The following is a 16,961-nucleotide window of genomic DNA, read 5'->3' on the forward strand; positions in this document are numbered from 1 at the left end:
CACAATGAGTTCTTTATTTAATTTTATTGGTTGTTTTTTTTCCAACAGATTTACATGGGTATATTACAAACAATTCTTCAGTCAAACATAAACAGAACTAACACATAACCCCACCCTCTTAATAGAAGTAAATAAAAACTAAAAACAAAAAGAACTAAAATAAAGTGGGGGGGGGGAAACAAGAAAAATTAATACAAAAGTTAAGCCCACCTGGTCACATATCCTACATTCTCACATTGAGGAACCTTAATCCTTCTGACATGTTGAAGAAAAGGACCCCAGATAGTGCAACATTTATTGGATAAGCCAATAGAGAGCTGGAAATTTTCCAAAAACAAATCAGCTCTGTATGACCAGGGGTGTGTCCAGACGTTTTCTGGACGGGGGGGGAGAGGGGGGGCGGGCACCCACCTTGGACCCCGATTCATGCAGGGGGAGTTTGAATATTCATCCAGGGATGCTCCTTCAGTCTTTGGGCGTGGGAGTGAGTGTTGAGCATGTTTAATATGTAACAAAGGTTTCATGTCTGCTGTGAATTTACCTCAGGATCAATAAAGCATCTATCGAACCCGACATTTCATTTTCACACCTTCAATTTGAACGTCCGAGGCGTATTTAGAGGATGAAGTGATCCTCGATGTGTCATCTTCAGAGGAATTAAAGGCGTTAAAGCAAATGTCAGAGCTAGATGTGCGCGTCTGTGGAGCTTCTGAGACTAATGTATGTTGTTATAGAATCGATATGAACGTACTACCACGTGTTGACGGCTGAGCTTAGGACACTTAAAAATAAATAAAATAAATCAATAAACTGTAGAAAGTTTTAAAACCTAAATATTAAAGTTGTAGGTTTTTAAAGGAACAGTCGACTCAGTGCTTAATAGAAAAGAAAATTTATTTACCCCTATTCACAAAAAATTAAATAAAAAGGGATACATCGGATAACTTCCCACCTGCACCACATGTTGAGCAAAAAGGAACTACATCATATTCACTTTCCAGCCTTGACATCAGATCGAAACAAAGTCATGAATTAAGTTTCCACATCTTTCCCCGAGGTTTGCACCGAGCACCTACTCCTCGTCGTCTTCAGTCCAAACATCTTTTCAGTTTGACAATATCAAATGGTCCGCTATAAAACAACGAAAACAAAATCATTCTTTAAAGAAAAAGAATTAAAAAAAAGGAAAAGAAAACTTTTAAAGTCCAAAAGAAAATTTGTGCAACAGAGCACAAAAAAATTAAAACGAATAAAAAAAACTAAATAAATAAAAACTAAACTTTCACATGAGCATCAAAAGAAAAAGAAAAAAAATTAAAATAAACCTGTGGACATCTTTGTTTGAATTCGGTTTACCTTAGTGTGTAATCACGTCACTGACGAGAGGGAAAGCCTCGCGTTAGCGTGACCAAACACACACGCACACACACTGTTAGAGAGCGGCCATGTTGGAGTCCCAAACCTGCCTGCCAGTTAACATGGAGAAGACGCCAAACGACGTTTAAAAAACGTGAGCGAGGAACCAACGCGAGTTCATCAAAAGGCGTCAGGTTTGTTCAGCTGAGAAGAATGTCTTTCAAGTTACAAGAAAAACACTTTTAGTACGAGTGGTAAAAAACATTTCAAGGGGCTAACATTACAAGAATGATATTTAAGAGACCCAAAGAGTCCAACTTTTAGCCCCAAGCCAACATCATAAAGAGCTAATGGTACAGGAAAACCAGCGTTATCCTGAAGAGTTATCCTGAGAAATACAACTTAAATGTTATCGCAGAAAGAAACCGTTAAATCAAATGTGTTGCTGCCTGTCTGCTGAGGGCTTCCATAGATAGTTTCATGCTAAATTACCAGAAATATTAGAATACAGAGATCGAGTATTCAGTCCTTTGAGAGACTTGTGCAGAAGTATAACTTCATAAAATAATCGAACTCCTGGTTTGAGCGGAGGCAGTCGAGCTCTCCTCTGAGATCGCTCTCAAAGTAAGAGCAGTGAACTTGTTCTGATTTAATGAAGACGTTCACTCTTGTACTTCTAGGACTTCCTCACGGTTACCACTCGCTTTTCTGAATGTTACTGAATTTATTCTCGTAATCTCAGATTTGTCTGGAATCTCACCCTCTAAAAGTCCGTCGTAACGTACGTTCTTTTAGTGGAACAAAAATCGAACCCGTGCAAACTGGCAGGCAAATGTTGATCGTCCTTCAGGCCAACTCGGGCATGACTTCTAACTCCTCCCTGAAAGTTGCTTTATTGTAGGGCTGGTGCAAAGTTTAACGTCTAAGCAGTACTCACGTGCACACCTTTACAGCTAACGGCACACATACAGACACTTCCTTCACAGCCGTCAACTGTGGACAAAAAGACTCAAAGAAATGCTGGAGAACCACCACCACTCTCAAACAAGCCAACCAGTGTCAGGGCTGGACCAATAGGAGTCAGTGTATTCCCAGGTAAATCCTACACAGTATCAACGGGCAAGAAGGAGATGGCGGCAACAATCACAAGTTCGAGCAGAAGCCGGAGTAACTTATTGGTCCAGCTGAGAGTTGCATCGCCATCGACAAAGCTCTGAAACGGCCTCCGAAACCGGCCGGTAATAAAAACGACTACGAAAGAAAAAAAGGAGCCACACTAAGAAGCATGCAATGGTTGGTGAGAGTGGAGAAAACCTGGATGGCTCGATGGACAAAAAGATCGTGCGGGCGATGAACACAAAGAGATGTGGATTTACAGGCGCACAGGGACATGGAGGCAAAAAAAGTGTCATCAGGACGTCTCCCTCCTCTTTAGGAGCTACATTATAAAAGGATGTGAAGAGGCCTCGAGTCTTACCCTAGTCACTTTACCCTTGCTCAACGTCATCATTACGCTTACTTTAGCAAGCCTTTAACAGTCCTAAAATCACTTATCAAAAAAAAACTATGTATCAAGATCAGTATATTATTACTGTACGTCTTACAGTTCTAAATTTCTTACAAAAAAAGTGCATTATCAGTAAGAACCAATTCATTCTTGGTGATGTCTTAACGCTCTCATTACGTCTGGTTTGTAAATTCTCTAAAAACAAAGCAGCAGCAGCAGCAAAAAGGATTCTCAACATGCCTACAGTATTTCAACACTTCTCCCAAACCGTCAGACTCCTGTTGTTAATCTACCTGCAGATGTTCTCCTCAGAGAAATCCTCTGTAAAGCTATATCGATCAGACAAAACGCATCGACGGGAGGACTAAAGAACCAAGCAGCCGGACGCCTCCGCTCGGATCTGACGACACCTCGTGTAATACATCAGGCGAGGAAATAAAGAGAAGTTTACTCTAACATGCGTCACTGATGAGGTGAAAATATGACATGCATTAAGTGGAAACTGCGGAGGTGAAACTTTAAGAGGACAGACCTACTGCATCTTTTTTTTTTTTTTGCTTCAAAAGAAAAGAAAAAAATAAAAATTGAGAGGAATTAAACCACCAAGGGAAGAGGGAGGAAATTAAATTCAGCTGAATGTACATGTGAAAAGAGAAAAAAAAGACCCATGTTCTTGCACAACGCACAGTTTATGCAAATTTTGCGGTAAAAGGTGCAAATGATTGTGCACACGTCCTGCATTGTTTCATAGTAAAAGCATGTTTAGCCTCTGGCACAAGCCTGTTTTTAAACACATCCACATGTGAGTCATTCTACTGACTGCGTGCATTTTGGTGTTTGGGACTGTGGCACCATATGCTGGTTCAGATATAATCCCTGTTTATGTACCTATCTGACCCCCCCGCCCCTCCCAGCCGTTACCTATCTGAACAGAATAATCAAATCGAGGAAGGGGACAGGTCGAAGAAGCCGGCCCCGGGGTTTTTTTTTTCCTCGCCTACCTACCTAGGATCCCTGCGGTGCTGTTGGCGAAAGTCACTTTTGAGCGTGTTGGATTTAGTGAGGTGTTTAATCCGAGAGGTATATGTATATCCCCAGTTTACCCTCCCACACCCACCACCCTCCTCCCACCCTCCCTCAGAGAGACACACACGGCGCCGGGCGGGGGGGAAAGGTAGCCGTCCGCCGAGAGGAGGATCAAGACCAGTCACATCCCTCCAGCTCTCGTTTCTCCCCACAGTCTGGGCAGTGCAATGAGTTCCCCAGTTACCCTCCCCTATAAGAACCTGAGGAGACAAGCAGAGGACGAGGAACAAGGCGTTAGCAGCACGTTCGATGAAGACATGAAGGCTGATGTGGGAGGGAGCTCCAGTGAAGCAGTGTCTGGATCAGAAGTTATAGGAACAAAATGCATCATGGGGAATCAATGAGCTGGGATTGTCATCATTTCCAGAAGTGGGAGGAGCTGGTATGTTTGAGGGCGACGTACCTAACAGGTCTGTGTCCTGTGTGGACCAGGGGGTGTCTGGGTTAGACGCCGTAGCAGGCAGACAGGCGCTCTTTCAGAAGAGGAGGAAACTGCTCCGAGAACTGCTGCCAGTTCTCCTCGCCGACCTGATCCTTAAAGCCGTGCAGGATCTTTGGGAGGGAAGGGACACGAGAATACAGTTTGAAACCAACAATCCTGCAACGTCGAGGAATGAAGAGTTCTGTCAGCATTAACAAGGTGTTATGTTGTGGCCTCAGTATTTCTGTTTACTGAGCTAAGCAGACTAAACCCACTGTTTAATGAAGTCTTCAGGCTTCCGTGTGTTTTAAGCTTTTCAAAAGAAAATCAATTCCCAGAAAAAACAAAAACAAAAAAAAAACAGCCCGATTAAAAGCTTAAGTCAAGCTGTTTAGTGTTTGGGAGGAACATGGTCCACTTTAAAAACAAAAAGCTCCACCCACAGTCTCAGACTCTAAAGTCATCCGCACGGTGAAATCAGATTTCGAATGTCTGATGAGAGATCATCACAGAACGTGGCGAGCTCGAGGGCGGGACAACACTCTGACGAGGCGCTCACCTTATAAAACATGTCTCTCAGGTCGTCCTTGGGGTTGACCCAGGAGGCCACGGCGTCACAGAAGAAAATGAAGTCCTGGATAAACAAAGGAGACTCTTTAAAAAGGTGCTGCACACAGAGGCAGAGCTCCTCCATCTTCAACAGTTCTCAAACAGTCTCACCTGCACCACTCCTGCAGGATTCACCCCGATCATCACACAGATTCCCCTGAAGGCAGAGTCCTTCTCCTCGTTGTCTCGGATATTCCTCAACGACGTGCACCTGACGAGACAAAACAGTCCCACAGGCTTCAATGACATTCATTTATTTCCCTTCATCCAGAAGCAGAATGCGTTTCCTCTTTACCGCTCGATGAGAGCTCACTCCCCTTCAGTGTTTGTGAATGATACTCACCATGGTCTGATGAACTGCTGCAGCTGTGGGGCGACTTCCTGAGGGCAGACGTATCCCAGTCTACCAATCGTAATGGCTGCACACAAGAAAGAAGTCACATGACCAACGGGTGCTTTTCAAGCTTCATGCTGTTCGGTACGATTCATCTTTTCAGAACACAAAGTTTGAGGTCGTGTCGGGTCCGACCACATGAAGGGAGCTCAGCTGGAGTCAAGCAGTTCAGTGTTCGGGAGGAACGTGGTCCACTTTAAAAAAAGCTCCACCCACAGTCTCAGACTCTAAAGTCATCCACATGGTGAAATCAGATTTCGAATGTCTGATGAGAGATCATCACAGAATGTGGCGAGCGTCTAAGGATTTCACGTTAACGCTTGTTGAATGTTGTCGGCTTCCTTCTGCATCGACTGTGATGCTTTGCCGAGTCATAGATCTATTTCAATCTAAAATGTACTTTCTCCCTTCAATAAGAAGCTTTTAACCTCAGGAGGTGAAATAAAGAAAAGCTCATCATGTTTTAATCTTCACTCTGATCTAAAGTCTCAGCTCGTAACCCCGTCCTCATGGTGACCTTTCATGTGGAGGGCTGACGGCGTACCTGTGTTTTCCAGCAGAGTTTTGGGCGTGTTGGGTCTGTTGATGATCTCCACCAGGTGAGGCAGAACCATCCCCACGTACGGCTGCATCTCTGCACCTACACACACACGAGAGTTAAAACATCAGCAGCACAGGAAGAAAGGAGTCTAATCTGATATTAAAGCTTTAATAAAACCATCTCTCTTTAGAACACGGGACGAGTGACCTTTAAGAAGTTACACCCTAAAGAATACCTGCTGCCTTCATTCTAATTAAACACCTGCACATCTAAATGAATGACACCAGAGTCAGGACCATTCTTCTTTGAGCTAAAAGTTAAATAAATAAATAAATACAGGCAATCATCAACATCTCTTCTGACACGACCGCTCGCCTCGTGGCTCTACACTCACCAGGACACTCCCCTGTCTGCTGCTTCACACTTGTGCCTGCAAAAATCACAGAGTGGGTCACTGGGCTGACTGGATCATTCACACTGACTTGCTGGACATGCAGGCGTGCACCCACACACAAAAACACACTAACTTAGTTCACCTTTGGGGACATTCCTGGTGCCAAAAAAAAAAAATAATCCAGTTTTGCACACTTAGTTTCCCCCCATTGGTCAAAACATCCCCAGTAAACGGTCTGAAGTGTTTCCACTAAAGTCAGCTGAGTCAGAAACACACGCGCACACACATGCATGAGGGTGGTCCGGGGGTTAAACTATTTCATGGATTAAGTGTTAGGACACAGAGAAAGCCACACTCACTGTCAGGCTGTGTGTCTCAAACCAAAGCTAGAAGTGTAAAGAGCAGCACAGGCAGAGCGCTTTGTGATTCTCCTCCTGAAGGGTTCGACACCTTTCTTAATCTAAGAACAACTCAGAGAGGAACCTCTGATCAATGAAGCACGGTGCTGCGACACGTCTGATTGGCTCGCTCCGAGTGTGTGCGCTTAAATCTGGATCAGAAATAATAGGAACAAAGTGTATCATCTTGTGTCAATGAGCTGGGTGTTTTCATCATATCCAGACGCACACACGGAGCCTCTTTAGAGTCAACTAAACCCCTCAACGAAGAATCCTCAGCACCAGAGAGGCTCGCTTTCTTACCCATCTGCATGGAGATCTCTCCGATGGCCCAGGTGGCGTTGTTGCACACCGAGATGAACTCGGGGTTCAGGTTGAGTCCCAGGATGGGCATGAACTCAGCTGGAGGAACGAGACGCACACACACACGCAGGTTACAAACAGGTCACACATCAGACCATCAATGACTCGACAGGCTGCACACGTGCCGCCCGTGTCGCTGCGTGTTCTCTGACTCACCGATGCAGGGCTTCACATGGAGGAAACAGGCCTTCGTCAGGTCACCGAGCAGAGCGAACGAGCTTTGCCTCACTTCGGGCATCGTATCCTGAAAACACAAACTCTGAAGATGAGCAGTGGACTCAGGTTTGGTTCCATCTCACATGAACGACAAGAGACGTCGTGTCGTACCTGCATGCACTGGAAGAGCAGAGTCATGATGTTGGAGCGAGCCACCAGCTGTTCCACGCTCGACCCCAAACCCTCGGCCAGGCCGCTCAGCAGATCCAAGGCCACGATCATGAAGTCCTTGTCAGGAGCTTCGTACTGGTCTGGATGCTGGTTGTACATCTATAAAAAGGCAGTCACGGTTCAAAGCCTCTTCTTCGATTTTCATTCAACATTTTGGGATTTTTTACACGTTCGGCGTTCTCACCATGGCTTGAGCTAAAGTCTTCTGGACCAGAGTGACGCAGCGCTGATACACAGGCTCACAGTAAGGCAGGAAGCCACTCTGCAGGGCGGTGGCTACTGACGACAGACACTGAAAGAGACGCACTTCACATGAGAACAGGAACCACATGGACACCAGCGTGTACGCCTGATTCATCTTCCTCTGAGTCACTGTAATGTCAAGAACTTCAAACTGAATCTCAACCTGACACGAGTTCAAGTGCTCCATTACAAACGACCTTCACTTCTCACCTCTAACAGAGGGAAGAGGTCCTTGTCCTCGTCCTTCAGCTCGTTCCACTTTGCGATAAGAGGAGGCATCAGCTTCTGAATGTACTCCTGAAAAAACAGATACAAATGTTTGAGTTGTTTCTGTGGCACTGTGAGAGTCAAACGATGAGGGGAAGCTTTCTGTGATTCTGGATCAGAGGTTATAGGAACAAAATGTATCATTGTGCATCAATGAGCTGGGATTGTCATCATTTCCAGAATGGAAGGCACCGCGAGCGTGACGCACCAAACGAGGTCGTGCGTCACGTGCGTCTGTGCACAACATGTCAAAGCGTCTGAACGGCGGCGGCACGTACCGGCTGATTGAGGTGGTGACCCACTGAGTCCGCCAGAGTTCCTATGGCGTCGTAGAGGATGAGCAGGTTCTTGTGCTGATACTTCCCAAACGCAAACACCAGAGTGTCGAGGATGAAGCTCAGGTAGGGGACCAGCTCGGTGCACGCCTCCTCCTCCAGAGTGGCAAACGCACTAAAACAAAGGACGCACGGCTAATTAATATTCACGTGGAGGTTTCTCCATCGTGATGCTGACAGATGAAGGAAGTGGATCAGAGAACAATATGGGAACAAAGTGTATCATTGTGAATCAATGAGCTGGGATTGTCATCATTTCCACAAACAACAAAGAGAGGGGGGGGGGGGGGGTGTCTGCTCACCTGCAGGCAGCCTCCTGCACCCTCTTGTTGCCGTCCAGGATGCGTTTAAGGAGCTCTGTCATGAGGGGCTTGAGGTAGGAGTCAGGGGGCTGGGAGACCACCCAGTGTGCATAGCGACTCAGAGTCCAGCAGGCGATGGAGCGCACCAGAGCCTTCTTGTCACACAGACACTGGATGAGGTGAGGGATGAGTTCGGGCAGGTAGGGCACCATGCCCTGCATGCAGCCTGGAGGAGGAACAAACGAGCCTGCGTTTAATCTAAAGCTTCTGACACTCAATTAAACATCGAGCTCATCATTAAAAACCTCAGTCTTTGTATTGTGTCATCGTCTCTGTGCAGCCTTTGTTCTGTGAGAGAGCCAAAGACAAACTCACTGACCTGAAGCTAACGTGTAGAGCTCATAATGATGTTTCTTTGCAGAGGGGAGGAACTGTTTACCTCCTATAGTGTGTTATTATAACATGTAGACTTGGATCACTGCGTCTCAGATGGATTTTAAACAATGAGCTGTTCAGTGATCGTTACAGGACTCCAGCTTGTGTACGTTCACACACGGAGGGCAGAGAGGTCCCCGGGTGCACCTTTGAAACCGGGGTCTCTGTGAGCTGCAGAGTCAGTGCAGAGCTGGATCAGAAACAATAGGAACTTAAAGGTATCATTGTAAATCAATGAGCTGGGTGTTTCATCATGTCCAGGATAAGACTGCAACAACAAAAGGTGCACGCTCTCTTCATCGTATTGAAGGGAAAGCCCTGAACCCTCGGGGCCTTCACACTTCAGTGATTTCATGCAGAAGTGAGTGTGGATTCTTTGGTTTAAGCTTTTTTTTTTATTTTTTATAATTCACTCAGGTACTTAAGGAAATGAGCGCTTTGTATTACCGTCCTTTTGAATGCTTCCAGAACACCCCGGGTGTTGTGTTTTATTTAAACTCCACACAGTCTTACCCTCAGCTATGGCTCCCAACACCAGGATGCCAGACTCCTTGATGACCCAGTCCGGGTGGAAGAGCAGGCCCTTCAGGAGCGGCAGGAGGTGGGGCAGCAGGTCGTCACGAAACACGTTGGCCAGCACGTCCAGCGCTGCAGCGGAACATTTTCCTGAAAAAACAAAAAAGAGAGAGACTGCAAGTTACAACCATGCTGACAGCATGAGGGCGTTGTGCTCTGCTGAGTTCCTTCGAACACTTACGCAGATTCCAGTCGGACAGGGTGTCGTCATCATCATCGTCGTCGTCATCATCGTCGTCACCCTCCTCGCCCTCCCCGCCTTCGTGCTGCAGCGTGACGGTGCGTGACTTGTGGAAACGGGGCTTGATGTCCTGATCGCTGTCTGGCACGGCCTCGTCCTCCTCCACGTCACCCTGGACACACGTGCACGTGTTAAACCTGTGGCTCTCTTCTAACTGAGGAGAAAACATCAGGTATGACCATGACAAGAGCGCTCACCTTCAATAAAATGATGTCGATCTCTGAATACTTCATCCCGTTCACCAGGATGGGTATCAGCCTGCGTCAACAGGAAGAACAGGTTAATGAAGTGATGACTGTAACTCACCTCCTGAAGGGCGATCAAATCAGAACACAACAAAGACTATTTCACTCACTGCACCAGATGTCCCGACAGCATCTCCTTACAGATGGGTTGCTCTGCTAAAGTCAGCCAGAACTCGCAGGCCTCCAGAGCCACATTCTCGTCGGGGTCCTGGGTTCTCTGCAGCATGTACTGCAGCACAGAGACGAGAGCGAGTCAGGACGGAGAAGGAAACAACATGTGACGTGTGGAAGACGAGCACAGAGCCGGATCAGAAACAATAGGAACTTATAAGGTATCATTGGAAATCAATGAGCTGGGTGTGTCATCATGTCCGGGTGCATGGAGGTGCATTTACTGACCGAGCGCTCGGCCCGCTCTTACCTGGATAATGCTGTGCATGTGGGGGATGAGGCGGTCGATGCGGACCTCCAGTAACATGACCAGAGCTCGGCACACGTTCTTTCGGACCTCAGAGTCCTCGTCTGCTGCCAGCGCAAACAGGCTCTGCAGGGAGAGAAGGCGGGAATGTTAACACGTCATAAATAAAGACAACAAAGGGAAAAAAAACAAACAAAAAAACACTTCACCTCTATGAAAGTGTCAATGTTGTCCATCAGGGCCTGGGCTCTGCCGATGATAAACTGGTTCACACAGGCTATGGCGTGAGACCTGCAGGGACAACACACACACGAAGTCAATGAAACATAAAATCACATGCACAGTGTCTTGGCGTAACATCATGCAGCCATCAATCTGGACATCACATCAGGTCAAAATTACATTGATAAAATTTACTTTCAGCATTTCTGCAGAAAACGTTCTGACTACAAGAGTAGACAAACTGTCTCATAATATGTGACAGAGTGACGCCTCCTGTCAGGGCGCTGACACGCCCTCTCTACCTGATCTTGGGGCTGCAGTGCTTGAAGAACTGAAGGAATTTGGGTATCATGATGTTGAGCGGTCTGTTGAGAGCGTCGCTGTCCAGCAGCTCGGACGAGTCCTCGCAGATCTTCTGCAGTGCTCCAAACGAGCCCTGAGACACGGACATACACAGAGAGACTGTCAAATCAAAAACGTACAGAGACACAGAGGAGAGAACGAGAGCGCATCAGAAACGTCGGAGGCACCGACTCACAGCGCCACTTTGCAGGTGACTGGAAATCATGTCAGTGAATGAAGCTGAACCAACAGAGCCCTGCTACACACAGCTACGCCTCTAACTCAGAGTTCATGTGAACTCACTCTGGGTTTTTTAAGGACTGAGTGTTTGCACGTTTATTATTATTGATGCCTGTTACACTTTTGTTAGCTTGTTATAATAAGCAGGGTGTGACAAATCAAACAGTTACATTATGCATCTGTATACAACTCGGTTAGCCCGAGGCTACATTCCCACTTTTACCCAGAGCAGAGATCTAACCAGCCCAGACTAACGAGAAAAGGAGGTTTGTACGAGTGCATGTTTGGGGCTCCAAAGGACCCTGAGTTCTACTTCTGACAGCTTCAGAGTAACTCAAGAGAAAAGAGGCGGGTCAGGTTGAGTGCAGACCTCGCAGGTGTTGTAGTCCTCCGAGTTGAGCAGGTTGCAGAGCTGAGGCAGCAGCTCGGGCCATGTTTGCAGCTCTCCTTTGGAGGCGATCGTCGTGATCAGGATGCCTGAAAGCAGAAGATGTGAAGAGGACTTCAAGATGCGACGTATCAATGTGAGCGGGAGCAGTTTGCTCTGCAGCAGCTCTGGATCAGACAGTATGAATACAAAAAGCTTCACAGACACTCAGGTGGTTTTATGTTTTAATCATCTCCAGAGGGTGAGAGGAGGGAACGCTCACTAACAGGATTTCATGATGAAAATGGCACCGACACAACAAACTCACCAATTGTAGCACGGATGAGTGGCGAGGGGTCTCCGATGTTGTTGAGACATTCCTGCTTGATGAAGTCGGCAACCGTCGGGGGGAAATTCTGGTAGTGAGCTTTAACATTGTTCTTCAGTATCAGACCGCTCAGAGAGCGAGTCGGCTCGTCTGAGAGGAGGACGGGGAAGAAGAAAAAGCAGTCAGTGTGTGGAACAGCCCAGATTATACACATCGATGGTAAGGTTGTCAAAATGTGCAGCATATAAATGCACCACACCGATAACCTGCATGGATTCTCTCTCAAAATAAAGCTCTCTTTTAAAGTCAGACACAGTGTTCCTTTTCATATCAGTCTGAGCACAACAGTTCACAACCACTCACACGTCATCCTGCACCACCTCTTAAAGAAAAGTACAAAACCAACATGTAGCTACTCACCTTCAGTTTTGAGTCGTGTGAGGACAAAGATGAGATAGTTGTTGAAGTCGGGGAACTGGTTGAGTTGTTCAAGTTTCTAGCACAGCAGTTAAGGACAACGTCACTTTAGAGCAGTTTGAATGAAGCCTCTGACTTTTGAAAAATGTGATTTCTATTGGAGGTTTTAAATGTACAATTTCTTTATTAAAAAAAAAAGGTTTTTAGAGTTTACTTCAATACATTTGCACACTAACAGCTTCAGATCCAAACCCATATAAAGGTCAACAATCAAAGTGTTTGAGAGCAATTTATTCTCTGAGTGGAAAATGAGCTGGTCCAGCTGTGCAGCCGACTCAACTGTCAGATATCGACCCTCTCTGGCAACACACGATCTGCCTCCTCCCATCAAAACTACTGAGTCCCCAACTCATGAAACACTGGACCTTCTTCTCTATACGACAGCACTGGTAACAATAAATTCACTTTATACACCCTTCATATCCCTCTGCACCGGGGTTAAATGTTCAACCGTGCATGTCGTAAAAATATCATAAAAGCAGCTTTACAGCACTGTTGTAATAGGATACTTGTTGGACAGCTCTCTGTGTGACTGTGTTGGGCGACTGAGAGTCTTTGAGCAGCTGGAGGACCTGCTGGAGTCCCTGCTCATCTGGCTGCCACTCCATCCTGCAAAACACACGATAACAAACATGTTTCCACATTCACTTGTGCTGCTGCTATTCTAGATATCCGAGGAGGGCAACAAAAGGGAGCTCACGGGAAGCTTGTGGTATTTGGATCAGACAGTATGAATACAAACACCATCAGTGGAAGTCAGATGTTTGAGATGCATCACCTCCAAAAGGTCCACACGCGTATGATCGGGTAGGAAGGGATTTATATACACAGCATTAAAGTCCTCAGAGATATTACACTATGAATATTCTCGATGTGAAACATTATTTTGGCTCATCTTCCCAAATATAAATAGCACCGGATTACACCAACGTAGTGCATTTAATCTTACCCTGTGTCATGGGGCTTTTTAAACAAAGCTTTATTTATATCTTTGGTAGATTCACTTGGAACAAATTAACAAAAGCAGAACGAGCAAGGTACTAATTAATCTGAGCTTTAAATGTTATACAGTAAAGTATATTCTTATATTTTGGAAAGTTAAGTAGGAGTAAGAAAAACAAAGTAAGCAAATGGAGGTCAGCTGCATTTCTTTGACATTTTTGCAGACCTGTGACCTCGATGCAACGCCGAAAGAATGATCCCTAAAAGGCAAAAAAAATGTATGAGTTAACTTAGTCTATTTAGTGCAAACAAGCCATATATTAAACTGTCGAGTAAGACTGGGAAACAGCCTTGAAGGAAGTTAAAGGAGGCCTGGTGGTCCAGGTGAGGGGCGAAGAAAGGAACAAAAACAACAACGCTGCTGCCCTAAAGTATCATTTGGGAACCGGCTGGTGACACGAAAACGGGGACATCAGACAACATGACCAGCTAAAATCTCTGTGACCCGGCTTAACCGCTCCAAGTTAATCCCCCCCCCCCAGTCTAATGCTGCGTTCATGTGCTCCTCGGAGAGTCCCGATTTCTCAGTTGAGAAGTAATTCTTCCCACTTAGATGCGTTTACAACCTTTAAAGTTTTAATACAGAAACATGCACTCCAATTCTTTAAAGTCTATTTTCTCTTGTCTAATCTGGGTCATTAAACACGGACATTAACTATCGGTGGCCGTCTTTCAGCGTATTACAAATTACACCTCGGCAGGAAAATACGTTTTTCCCCCCAAATGAAGGCATCAATTCTGTGCGGTACATTTGAGTTTAATCTGACGTCGATTACAACCACTCCAGACATAGTGAATCAACATTATTCTTACTTTTTAAAAAGGTGTTGTCCCGCCTCACATTGGACATCAAGTTTTCCGATTTTTTCGGCCGCCACGTGAACGCAGTGTAAATTAAAGAAATGCGTGATGTCTCAGTAAATGCAGATCAAACATTGAAACCTGTTTATTTTAATATAAAAGACAGATCACATCGAGGCTTAATTTAAGGGTTAGGTCAGTTTGCTGTTAGCCAAGGTGAGAGGGAAAAAAGTTGTACGGAAACAGAGTCGCAGGGCCGCCGATTAAAGCTAGTGAGTCTGTGCGATTAAACTACTTACATTTTAACCTCGTTTAGTTTGTAAACTGCCCCGATAATGTCATTTTATTATAACACACGAGTTGAGATGCCTCCTTTAAACTCGGTAAACTTGAAGTAAACGTTGCCTAAAGTTGTCCTTCTTGTTGAGGCCTAGTCGACAGGGCTGAGTGCTTCACAATGTGCCCGGCATGAAGCAATTATCGCTCCTCTTAAAAACACGGAGCAGCCTTGAATTAACGCATCCATTCATAAATTAGACTAAAACCAGTGTCCTAAGAGGCACCGCGGATGTTAATATTGACTGTGGTTGTCGGTAATGGTCACAAACTTGGTGAGCACGTTTTGCAAGCTGGCGTTAGCCGCTAAGCCACCCTAACACACTGACGACGCTAACGATGCTAGCCCGGCTGATGCTAAGTAACGGTCGCCGGATTTGACGTACTTTTTCACAGATCACCTTACCCGATGAGGCGGTCGGATGGGTTTTTAAAATGTCTAAAGTGTGTTTTTTTTCTTCGACGCTATACGTACAATATTGCCTTGAAAGTTGAATTGTCGGTACTAGGCCGCTCTTCTCCCGTGCTTCGTTGCGGTTCCTCTTGTTCAAAATGAGCACGCCGACTGAAATTGTCCTATGGCGGCTTCCGTTCTCTCCTCATTTCTGTAATCACGCGAGATTACAGGAGCGGCCAAGCCACATTTCCCGAGATTTAGTTAAAGCACTAAGAGGTATGTCTATTTTACATTTAATGGATTCAGGGGGGAATTTGCTTGAATACAATGATTTAATGTTAAAATACAACATGGAATGTACAACTAAACAATATTCAACAGTTATTAAGGCGATTCCTCAAGCAATCATAAATATGGTAAAAGGCACATTGACATATCAAAAAATAATACCTAAGTTACCTTCACTTTATATAGATGGTATTGAATTTGGGGAGAAAAAGTGCACAAATAAAATTATTAGAAGATCTTTAACTTATGAACTCTTCCCAATTCTGCTCAAAAGAAATTTTCATTCAAAAGATTATTCTGTTGATAATATTTCAAGAATTAGGACCGAGTACCTCACTCTCCCCATCTCACCGAAAGCAAAAGAAACACACTTTAAAATAATTAATGACATCTACCCATGTAATGAGTTCCTTAGAGAAAGATTCAATATTGAAAGAAATAACTGTGTGTTTTGTGATGTTGAAATTGAAACCCAACAACATCTATTTTATGATTGTAATTTTACAAAAACTTTTTGGGGTTCGTTTAGAAATTGGATTTCTACAAAAGAACTAAATTTTCCAACTTTAGAATATAACAAAATAAAATTGGGTATTTTAATGGAAGAAAAAAAGAAGAGGAGATTGTATAATGCAGTCATTATCTTGGCCAAACAATATATACATAAATGCAGATTTCTAAAAATCAAACCACTTTTTCTCATTTTCATGAATGAATTAACAAATTTACAAAAATCAATTATAAAGATTTGAACTAAACAAGCTGCTGAACTAACTCAAAGTTTAAAGTCATTGCTTCCAACTTAGACCTCAGATATTTGTGTTTTATGTTCTATTGTTCTATTTGTTCATGTTTTTTTTTATGTTCATGTTTGTTTATTAAGTCTTGTTAAGTCAAGCTCGGTCTGTAACTTTCGATGTAAACTATGATTTTTGTAATAGTCAGATTTTGATTATAAATAAAGTGGAGGGAGAAAAAAAAAAGTTAAAGCACTAAGTCCAAAATATGATATTTGGCTGCATATTCAACAAAAATAACAGGGATGAAATAGATAATAATAATTGCAAATTTACTGAAATTAGGTCTTAAAGGTGCACTGTATGTAGATCTGGTAGTGAAATTTGAGAGCAATTCTGTGCTATAATGTCTGAACTAAACACACAAAAATGGGCCCTGAAAACTGTTTGGAGTAAAAAGGCAACCTGGAGGTGGTTTCACTTTTTTTGTAACTGGTCAACAGACTAAAGGCTGAGACGAATAGTGAAGCGTTTGCAATAGCTTGCAATGCAATTGCTTTATTATGTTTCAAGCAACTGTAACAAATGAGTTGCTCTCTAGGACGAATAAAGTATTTCTGATTCTGATTCCCTGCTCCTGGTGGTAAACTAATATTATAGCGTAGTTAACAGCTTTAGCTATTTGGAACATGTTTCACTTGAATCCAGAATAAGTTCCATAATAGATTAAATTGGCAGCATTAATCTGAGGGCAGCTTGCTTGAGTTATCTGACCACACGAAAATGGTTTGAAAGCGTCAACCCTTAAACCCTGGACTCCACCCATCTGTTCACATGTACAGGGAGAGAAAGCATTACTTGCCTGTAAAAAAAAAAAACCTCAACATATTTATTGCAAAAAATATA

At 44.3% G+C, this 16,961-nt stretch overlaps 1 protein-coding gene across 2 annotated transcripts; it reads right to left on the reverse strand.

Moving 5' to 3' along the window:
* Positions 1-876: 876 nt before the first annotated feature.
* LOC306838888 (transportin-2-like) lies at positions 877-15,237 on the reverse strand. Of its 2 annotated transcripts, XM_079367300.1 has the most exons (26): positions 15,109-15,237; positions 13,004-13,103; positions 12,438-12,513; positions 12,018-12,167; positions 11,693-11,799; positions 11,043-11,176; positions 10,728-10,809; positions 10,522-10,644; positions 10,211-10,329; positions 10,053-10,113; positions 9,796-9,967; positions 9,552-9,704; positions 8,604-8,829; positions 8,245-8,416; positions 7,910-7,996; positions 7,641-7,748; positions 7,397-7,555; positions 7,226-7,313; positions 7,010-7,108; positions 6,309-6,344; positions 5,918-6,013; positions 5,323-5,398; positions 5,091-5,190; positions 4,930-5,004; positions 4,353-4,501; positions 877-4,149 (listed from the first exon to the last, which is right to left on the reverse strand). In XM_079367300.1, exons 2-25 carry the CDS (start codon positions 13,100-13,102, stop codon positions 4,394-4,396), a joined length of 2,706 nt encoding a protein of 901 aa, XP_079223426.1. In that variant the 5' UTR covers position 13,103; positions 15,109-15,237; the 3' UTR covers positions 877-4,149; positions 4,353-4,393. The 2 variants fall into 2 exon arrangements, with proteins under 2 accessions (XP_079223426.1, XP_079223427.1); XM_079367301.1 differs by lacking the exon at positions 6,309-6,344.
* Positions 15,238-16,961: the final 1,724 nt, after the last annotated feature.

Source organism: Symphodus melops (assembly GCF_947650265.1).
Source record: "Symphodus melops genome assembly, chromosome: 17".
Classification (NCBI taxonomy): Eukaryota; Metazoa; Chordata; class Actinopteri; order Labriformes; family Labridae; genus Symphodus; species Symphodus melops.